Source organism: Acanthisitta chloris, unplaced genomic scaffold (genome assembly GCF_000695815.1).
Source record: "Acanthisitta chloris isolate BGI_N310 unplaced genomic scaffold, ASM69581v1 scaffold18001, whole genome shotgun sequence".
Lineage (NCBI taxonomy): Eukaryota > Metazoa > Chordata > Aves > Passeriformes > Acanthisittidae > Acanthisitta > Acanthisitta chloris.
In genome coordinates, this window is record NW_008654528.1 from 1 (window position 1) to 10,336 (window position 10,336).

At 46.1% G+C, this 10,336-nt stretch overlaps 1 protein-coding gene across 1 annotated transcript in view; it reads left to right on the forward strand.

Moving 5' to 3' along the window:
- The first annotated feature begins 62 nt into the window (after positions 1-62).
- ADRA1D (adrenoceptor alpha 1D) overlaps positions 63-10,336 on the forward strand; it is a 38,432-nt gene continuing 28,158 nt past the window's right edge. Inside the window, exon 1 of the mRNA XM_009083563.1 lies at positions 63-1,029. Within this exon, the coding sequence (XP_009081811.1) occupies positions 63-1,029 (967 nt within the window). The remainder of the gene's footprint in view (positions 1,030-10,336) is intronic.

Genomic DNA, 10,336 nt, shown 5'->3' on the forward strand with positions numbered 1-10,336 from the left:
GGGGAGCTGCGCCTCGGCATCGCTTTCTCCTCGCCCTCCATGGAGCCCGGACCTTTTCTACAATGACTTTCCCTGAGCTCGGCAATGGCAGCTTGAGTGGGAACCGGACGGGACAAGGCAGCCAGAACGGTGCCAACCGGTCCTGGGGGCTGCAAGGTGAGGAGAACCCCGACGGCAACGACACCACGCTGACTTTCGCCTTGGATGTGCAGGCGGTGGGTGTTGGGGTCTTTCTGGCTGTCTTCATCCTCTCAGCCATCGTGGGGAACATCCTGGTCATCCTCTCGGTGGCTTGCAACCGGCACCTGCAGACGGTCACCAACTACTTCATCGTCAACCTGGCCATCGCCGACCTGCTGCTCAGCACCACTGTGCTGCCCTTCTCGGCCACCTTGGAGGTGTTGGGCTTCTGGGTGTTTGGGCGTATCTTCTGCAACATCTGGGCAGCGGTGGATGTGCTGTGCTGCTCTGCCTCCATCATGAGCCTGTGCATCATCTCTGTGGACAGGTACATCGGTGTCAAGTACTCCCTCAAGTACCCCACGATCATGACAGAGAGGAAGGCGGGCGTCATCCTCGTGGTTGTCTGGCTCTCCTCCATGGTCATCTCCATTGGGCCACTGCTGGGGTGGAAGGAGCCACCACCACCAGATGAGAGCATCTGTAGCATCACGGAGGAGCCGGGCTATGCCCTGTTCTCCTCCCTCTTCTCCTTCTACCTGCCCCTCATGGTCATCCTGGTGATGTACTTCAGGATCTACGTGGTGGCCAGGCGGACCACCCGGAGCTTGGAGGCAGGGGTCAAGAAGGAGAGGAATAAATCCATGGAGGTGGTACTGCGCATCCACTGCCGCAGTGTGCTGGAGGAACCTCTCTCCAGCACCCGGAGCAAAGGGCACAACTTCAGGAGCTCCCTCTCTGTGCGGCTCCTCAAGTTCTCCCGTGAGAAAAAAGCAGCCAAGACTCTTGCCATTGTTGTTGGTGTTTTCATCCTCTGCTGGTTCCCTTTCTTCTTCATCCTGCCTTTTGGTAAGTGACCCTGTCCCCCCTCCCAGTCCCACTCCCTGTGACTGAACTCCTGGGGACCTGCTCCTTGGGACAAACTTTCAGAGCACAATTCATTCATGGAAATGAAGGATAGGGAACTGAGGGATGAATAAACTAGCAATGAATTAACTCGATTAATTAACACTTATTCAATATTTATTAACCAAAGTCATATAATCAAAGTAAATAGCAAATGAATAAAATAGCAGCATAATAATTGCTTTAATTAATTCATTCTGCATTCAGCATTTTAATTAATGAAGTTCGGGCTAAGGAGGAAGCAGCTCTGTTTCAAACAGGCTGTAATTATGGCACAGTGGTCTCCAAACAGTTTTCTGTCCTCCCAGGTTGGGAAGGGCACCTGAATGTGCCTCTCAGGGCCCCCACCTGTTGCGAACTAGGGACAGTGTTGGGGATGAGTGAGATTTGATCCCCCCAAGGAGCACGTCAGTGTTGAAGCAGAAGTCTCACCAACTGTCTGGGTTGTTGTTGTTGTGCAGAGACCTGGAGCAGGACCAGGTATGCTCCTAAGTGATTTCCCAGGACTGATCCACTTCCCCCAGGAGTGGTCCCCTCAGCAGCTGGCCCTTGCATAGTGCTTGTGTCACTGGGTGCATATGTGGGGTTTTCTGACGAGCTCTGTTCTAAAGTTTTGGCAAGTTGTTTGTGCAGAGCATGCACCTCCCTGTGTGCAGAGGGGGCTGAGCAGGCATAGGGTCCACCAGGGATGTGTGATGTCCAAAGCAATGTCCCCTTCCAGCATCAGTGGCCCATGACGTGCAGGGAAGCCAGTGCTCTTCATCACCACCTCATCTAACGCTCAGCTCAGGGGACCTGATTAACCCTCTGGAGTGCTGTAGCTAAACCCGAGGGGATAAGGAGAAATTCAGGTAACTTCTGAATATCAGCAACAGCCTTTGCACAGAACTCAGCAAAGCAGAGAGGTCTGTCACTCCATCTGCCAGCTGGGACCCACGTGTCCCACAGCCTAATGGGGACTTGTGTCCCACCAACCCTGAGGCCAAGGAAACATTGCAGCTAGTTCTGCGCTTTTTTATCAGGGTTTTTCAAATCCTCCTGCTCGAGGCTGTCTTGCAACTCAGTGGAAACAGCATTGTGACCACAGGACAGATTTTGACCAGCTGAGGTTTTGATTTCCCTCCAGCACTGTGTGTGTCCCCATGGGGACAGCTGGAGCCCAGGGCAGTGAGACACCCTCCAGTGAGATAATTCACGCAGATCAATGGTGCCTTAGCTGCTGAGGTGTCCTGAGGGTGATGGATCAGGGCTGTGGCTGTCTGCTCTCATCACACTGCTGTTTTGGACTTCTTCGCTCCAGTTTCGCTTTATGGGTGAGGGTGGTGTTTGGGGAGTTTATCTCAGCTCTCCATGGAGGTGAAACCGCTGTGAAGAGTTTTCACCCTGTGTGAGCATTGCAATTTGCAGTGTAACTCAGGCAGGGAGCAGTAAGGCTGCTGTGAACTTCCCTCACTACAAGACTCAAGATGAATTATCCCATCCGACCATGCCTCAGTTTCCCTTTCATTGATCAAGTGCATTAGGGGGTGGTTTGTAACCTGCAAATAAATAGTTTGGGAACTGTGGGGCTCAGGGAGATGCCAGTCCCAGATGGCTGAGCTGTCTGGGCAGCCCCAGTCTGATACTCCCCTCTTTGGCTAACCAACAGAGCAGGAACCAGCTCCAAAATTCATTCACACCTTTATGCTGTAGAATCACAGAATCACAGATTGATTTGGGCTGGAAGGGACCTTAAGATCATCTAGTTCCAGCTCTCCTGCCAGCCTTACAGCTAATGAAACTGGGAATCAGGATCCTGTTCCTCTGAGTTATTCCCAGTAGAGAGAGCAAACACCAGGCATATACTTATCAGCATTTTGTTTTACCATATTCTCCCTTCAAACCCTTGAGCCAGCTTCTCTGTTGATCTAAATCACTACCCTTGTGCTGAAGACAAGGGAGGTACACTGATTTGCACCAGCTAAAATTCCAAGCTTCCTTCTTTAAGTGCCTCCTGTGAACCCATTTGCTTCCTCCGACCACACAACTTGCCAAGCCCTTTATAAACACAGCTTTGATCTTTGCTTCCTGCTGTATTATATGTATAACATAAACACAGCAAAAGTTCATTTATTTTATGACTACAAAATATGCTGCTCTGATTACCCCACACACACTTTTATTAATTGCAAGTTCCTATTCAAATCTGGTAATTGTTCAGTGCTTATCTAGGAGGAGAGAGAAGCTTCTTATCTTGGATTTTAAGCCTCTGGAGACAGGTCTAACACTCAGCAAAGTTCACTGTAAATTCAGACTGAAACATGCCTGGGCCAATTCCCTTTGAGAAGAAGGTTGTAAATGGTTAAATAAAACTGAGTTTATTTATTTGTTAGACAAAATTAGGTGAAATAATTTGGGTCCAACTGGAAATGATATTGATATACATTTTAAATGAAAATGAAACTCCTGTGAGAAACAAAATAACTTTCAATTGAAGTGAAATGCATTGTTTCAATTTAAGAGTAAATGGGAGTTTATTAAAAAATGAGTACTCAGAGACATTTCAGAATGAGCCATTGCATTAAAACAAGATGAGTAAGTGATCTATTTTCTTCTGAAAATATCCAAATGTTTTGACTTTTTTCTCTTTTACATGAATTTGCAAGGAGTCGTCCTTGCCTCACACTGTTCACTGACTGTTTCTTGATTATACTTTTTAAGGATAAGTTTGTCAAGTGGAAAATAGACTCCCAGCCCTCCTTAGCATTCCCTCAGCACTGAGAAACTTCCGTACTGGCTCCATCGCCAGTGCCCGTGAGCCTGCACACATCTTTGCAACTCTCTGCAGAATAGTTTCCACGTTAGTGCCACAGGAGTAATATTTATCACATCAGTGTTGAGCAGCTGAAATAACCAATAATTTTCAATAACAGGAGCTATGTGTGTGCCAAATGCTGTCAGCCCCTTCTCTGTGCTTCAGCGGTCTAGAATGATTTTTCTTTAGATCAGCTCAAACTCCCCAATACCTCCACAGTCTATTTATCAGCTGGGTAAGTCAGCTCACTCTTGGGTGTGTGATGCATGTCCCTGGGCACGGGATGCCATCACCAGGAGTTTAAACACAATTAACAGTTTCTGTGGATAATGAGACTCTTTAATCAATGGGTTATTCAATCTGAGATGAAATCCTAATTACCTACTAACTCATGTGTGGGTTGTGTCTTTGCTGGGTGTGCAGTGGAACTCCACCAAGCTGCTCTGCCTGGGGATCCTGGGTGGTGGTTTTGGGGTTTCTGGCAGAGTTCTGCTTCACTTAGAAAAGACCTGTCAAGAGAACATAACTGGAGGCTTTTCTGAGATGTGGGCCAGGAGTTTAAGGGTGTTTTGTAGGATAGGATTCATCTGCCTTTGGTTTTCTCAGACCAGGTAGATGATCAAAGGACTGGAGCACCTCTGCTACGGAGACAGGCTGAGAGAGGTGGTGCTGTTCAGCCTGGAGAAGAGACAGCTCTGGGAAGAGCTTATAGCAATTTCTAGTGCCTAAAGGGACTTATGAAAAGGAGGCAGAGTGACTTTTTATACAAGCAGATAGTGACAGGCCAAGGGGCAACATTTTTAAATTGACAGAGGGCAGTGTTAGATTACATGTTAGGTAGAAATTCTTCTGTGTGAGGGTGGTGAGGCTCTGGCACAGAGAAGCTGTGACTGCCCCATCCCCAGAATTGTTCCAGGCCAGGCTGGACGGGAATTGGTGAGTGGCACCCCTGCCCATGGCAGGGGATTGGAACTGGATGGCCTTGAAGGTCTGTTCCAACCCAAACCATTCTATGATTCTATGACTACAAAAGCATACAGGGGCAACTAAACCAGATGATGATGTCTGCACTGCAGGTAATTGGAAAGAGGTGAGATTTATCCTAGTCTGGATTTTTTTAAGCCTAATGCAAGCAAGATGCCCATGTGAGAAAAATCTTTATCCCATGTCAGCTCAAGCCTTTCTAAGAGACAGACAACAGACAGAGAAACTCTTAATCACAGTCGTACAAACCTGGTGAAGAGTCTGGAGCACAGGACTGATGAAGAGTGGCTGACGAAGCTGGGGGGGCTCAGCCTGGAGAAAAGGAGGCTCAGGGGGAACCTTCTCACTCTCTGCCTCTTCTGCTAATGGAAAACCATGATAAAAGTTAGGTTCTGGGTTTCTCCTTGCATTAGGGGCACCTATGCATGGTGGTCAAGGATTCCTGAGTCAAGGAACCAGAACCCCCTTTACAACACCTATAGATAGTCACCTGCTTTCTCAAAGCTGGTCCAGGAGGAAGTAAATAAGAAATGGAGGAGGCATGGAGCCTTGATCCCCATCCACTCTTCACCTAGGGACATGGAAAGGCATTGTGAGTCCCCAGATGGTACCATCTCAGGAATGGAGGTAAAGACCTTCTTTATCACCATCCCAGAATCATCCAAGAGAAAATGACCATCCCTTGGGATCAAGGATGCACTAGCTAGTACCCAGCATGGTGATTTACATACCTCAATGGCCATTGTCTTTTAGGAAGCTTGGTCTAGTCTGAGTGGTGGGCTCCTATGTTTGTTACTCTTCGGATTTGGTTAGAAAGCAAGACTGGTGTGAGAAAAGCACAGCAGCACCCTAGCTAGTGCCACACAAGGTTGAGGGCTACAACCCAAGGCTCCTTTCACTCCATCCTTCTGCAAACAGCAGGTTACCCAGGCAAGGAATGCCTGAAGAGATCCCTCAGTATGAACACACCTCTCCATATTCATGGTCTCGTGTTTGCCTTGGATTGCTGTCTTGCTGTGTTTGCAGTGGAAGTTGGTGCTCATTTCCAGGTATGAATCAGAAAAACAGTGTACTGCCTTTTTGCCTGCACCCTGAAGGAAAGGCATGCGCTACACAAACCAGGCTCAGTAAGGTCTCCTTCAAGCCAAAACGTAAATATATTTGTAGATGCTGTTTTTCACAGGTCAGAAGTGCTTTCACAAGGCATTCTGCAGAAGGCAGGCTCACAGAGGCGTAGCAGTGCTCAAGCTTCAGGAACTGTCACTTGTAAAATAAATGATGGGGAAGACACTGTAGGCAGAAGCATATTTCAAATGAGACCAAGTTTGTTCTGGTAGAAATGGAGAATCTAATTCTACTCTGCTAAAAAGGCATTTAACATGGTTTCCTGAAAAAAAAAAGGGCTTCTGTCACTGCCCTGTACCTGTGTGCTTGTAAGCCTTCACCACCTAATGAGCTCTTTCATGATAGAATGGGTTGGGTTAGGAAGGACCTTAACAGTCATTCAGTTCCAACCCCCTGCCATGGGCAAGGACACCTTAGGTTAGACCAGATTGCTCCAAGCCTCATCCAGCCTGGCCTTGAACACTTCCAGGAATGGGCAGCCACAGCTTCTCTGGGCAACCTGTGCTATGTCTCACCAACCTCACAGGGATTAATTTCTCCCTAATATCTAATCTAACCCAGCCCTCTGGCAGTGGGAAGCCATTCTTTCTTGTCCTGTCACTCCAGGCCCTTGTCTGAAGTCCCTCTTGAGCTCTCTTAGAGCCCTTCTAGGTACTGGAAGGTGCTAGAAGGTCTCCTCAGAGCCTTCTTTTCTCCATGCTGATCAACCCCAATTCTCTCAGTCTGTCTTCATAGCAGAGGTGGTTCAGTCTTGTAGCATGTCTGTGGCCTCCTCTGGACTTGCTTCAGCAGCTCCACATCCTTTTGATGTTGGTGCCCCAGAGCTGGAGGCAGCACTGCAGGTGAGGTCTCACCTGAGCAGAGGGGGAGATTCCCCTCTGTCATCCTGCTGGTCACACTGCTTTTGATGCAGCCCATTATCAATCTCAATCACATTTGAAAATGTGCTAAAAGTCCTCTATATACCAAGTTCCTATCAAAACTGACAGATGGGTAAAGGAGCAGAAACTTTTATCCTCTCCCTCACAGAAGGAAGTTTGCAGAGAGAGCTTAACCTCTGGTTACACATCAGAAAATACTCACTAAAAATCCACCACAAGACACAGTCCCACAGAACACCAAATTTCGTTGGTGTTGTTGTGCACAGGAGGACCTGATCAAAAAGATAATTTTAAAATAGGAGGATGAAAGATTGGCCATTCAATTACTTTGATTGTCAGGGCAGTCCCTTGTATCTCCTGAGATATTCTGAGTTATGGTGGAAGTGGCAGAATTGACATGGAAAAAGGAATGCCAATTGCTTTGGAATAATTATCTATGGCTCAGAGAATCAGATCAAACTGGAACAAGTGCAATTGCAATGAACTATTCCACCTGCCACATATTCCCCATTGATCCTGGTCAATGAGAACCATACATTAATTGAAAACACCAGCAAAACACAAAGTCTCAAAAGCTGCCAGGTACCAGGCTCTGGTTGGATTTATTTGGCATCATCCAGGCAAGAGACACCACGGGATGTTGCCATCAAATGGACTCATGCCAAATTAGCATTAATTCATTAAATCATAGGGGATGGATGGGTCTTCCAGCATATCTCCCTTTCTCAGGAAAAGACCACTTGGGCCCAAATTTTTCCTGAACCATTTCATGGTTTCATTTCAGTGAGGGAAAATCCATTGCTTTCCCAGGTAAATGATACTGTTGCTTCTGCAGCTTTCAAATGTGATTTCTGCTTCTCTTTTTTGCCATTCAGAGTGTCTGCAGTAACATTAGGGCTGTGTTTCAGCCTGACAGTGTCATTCCTAGGGCATGGCAGCAGGGATGTGTGTGGTGGGCATGGCACAGGGACACATGGGGGTGTACATCCCACTGGGATAGCACTAAAGGAATAGTCCAGGCATAGAGCACCTGGATGGGAGTCACCTGCACTGTTTGTGTCTGCCTCGAGAGAATACTCTAGAAAAGCAACCTGTGAGCTGGGTTTCTCTCCAGGGAAAATGTGTTGACACCCTGTAGAAGAGCATAGGAGAGAATTACAATTAGGCACGTGGGCAACTTGCCTGTGAGTAAATTATGTGAATAAAGTGAGTAAATTACATAGCTAAAGCATTCAACAGTGTTGATGCACTCCATGTGCCCTGGTGCAGAGCAACAAGGAAACAGTCTATGTTTGTTTGGAAATAATCAGCAAAAAAGCAATTATTTGGAGCCCAAATGAGTGTGGGAGGGTTCCCTTTCTACCCATTACTTGTGCAGAAGGTCAGAGATGGACAAAGGGGCTCAGTACACTTTTTGCTGTTGCAAGTGGTGCCTCGTTCTGGACCTCAAATATTGATTTGTGCACCAGGTTTGAACATCTGCTTTGCCTCTGCCTGGCCAGAGCAAGGCAGTGATTGGGAATAGGACCCAGATCTCCCATGACCCATGTATGGGATTTCTCTGCTTCCAGTCCACCAAATAAAACTATTTAAAGCCAAATGTCTGGTTTTGTCTAGCAGAGCCCTGACACATCTGGATGTGGTTGCTATAAGGGATGCACCACAAACAGGAAAAAATAGACCTTGAAAAACTTAAAAGTACTGCGATTCAGTGGGCAAAATAACTCTCTCAATAGAATTTTGGAACCAATACCAAGATACACGATATAACATTAAATTAAGCTGGGTCTGATGGGTTTATTATGTTTGATGGTTTTATTATATCTGACAAAACTTTGTGCTGAATATTCTGGAAAGGAGCTTTTAATTAGCCTGATCCATCTTCATTAATTTCTATTTGGATAAATATTTGCTCATTAATTCTGATAATCTGTTTAACGTGATGTAACAAAGATTGAGCGAGAGGCTGGGATGCTCTTTGGTATGATCATGCAAAGTGGTTGGTTGATCTCTTGATGCCAGCTTGGTTTTAATTGGTTTTGCCATGAAAACCAGCATGAATTAGGTTTCAGCAACTGTGTCATGTTAGCAAGTAATGGTGTAAATGCTTCATACTACCTATAGGGTTTTAATTAGAACTGCTCACTTTAGTGAGTACAAACAGCACTTTTGCTCAAGACTCTTCAGAAAATGAGTCTATTTCCTTGGGAAAACAACATGAATTATCTTCTGATTCATCAGTCAGGAGTTTTATTTGATGTGATTACTGTGCTGTATTCTAGGTAGGGCTGATAATAGTACCCATTAACGTCATGGGACCCTTCTGAAGTAAAGACCCACATCCTGGTGCCAAACATTATCTAATAGGTAAAGTTTTCCATTCTGTGTGTTTGGAACAAGCTGAGTTTGTTCTGCCAAATACGAGACAACATAAGATGGCCTTAGCTGAGAAAGATAACGCAAAACACACAGCATGTGGTTCCTGTCATGAGTGTTATGGGGATAGGACGTCTGTTGTTTCATCTCCTTATCCCCTTTACACACAAAATTTCAAAGTCCTCTTAAGGTGTCTAGCTCTGCAGGTACAAAGCAGGAGGTTTATTTCCATCATTCATTATGGGATAACCTGACTCTTGTTGTGTTCAGTTGATTCTGTGATTCTAGTGAATCAGCTTTGTTCTCTGATTAAGAAGATGTTTAGGAAAAAATTCTTCACCCAAAGGGTTGTCCAGCCCTGGCACAGGTTGCCCAGGACAGTGGTGGAGTCACCATCCCTGGAAGGATTTAAAAGCCATGTAGATGTGGCAGTTGGGGACATGGTTTACTGGTGGCCTTGGCAGTGCTGGGAGAATGGTTGGACTTGATGATGTTAATCATAGAATCATCAAGTTTGGAAGAGACCTTTAGGATCACCAAGTCCAGCTGTTAACCTGTCACTCCACTGTAACCCCAAAACCCTAAAACCATATCTTCCAGCACCACATCCAGACACCTCTTAAACATTTCCAGATATCTTAGAGGGCTTTGCCAGCCTTAATGGTTCTGTGATTCTGTGATGCTACCTCTGCCTGTCCTGCTTTGTCTGATTTGGTGCTGTGTGAAACTGTCACATGGAAACAGAAGACTGTACTTCTCCCTGCATGACAGTTTATAGGTGTGATTAGCCCAAAGACAGATTTACTTGAGCGGCTGGAACAGGCTATGGGTTTTAGCTGCTCCTAATGAATAGGCTTTCTCTAAGAGGGCTCATAGCTAATGCATTTGTAGCCAAGCCCAAGAACCACCAGGTCTGGTGGCAGAAAATCAGCTGCCAGCTCACTCAAGTGAGGGCATTTCCTCCTTCTGGGAAGTTTCCAACCTGAAGCAATTCACAACTCAGTCATTAAAGCCCCTGAAATGCAACTTTTATTTTTACCCCCTCCAGTAGCTGGAAAAGAAGATTTATAAAAGCATTTACAAGGGATTC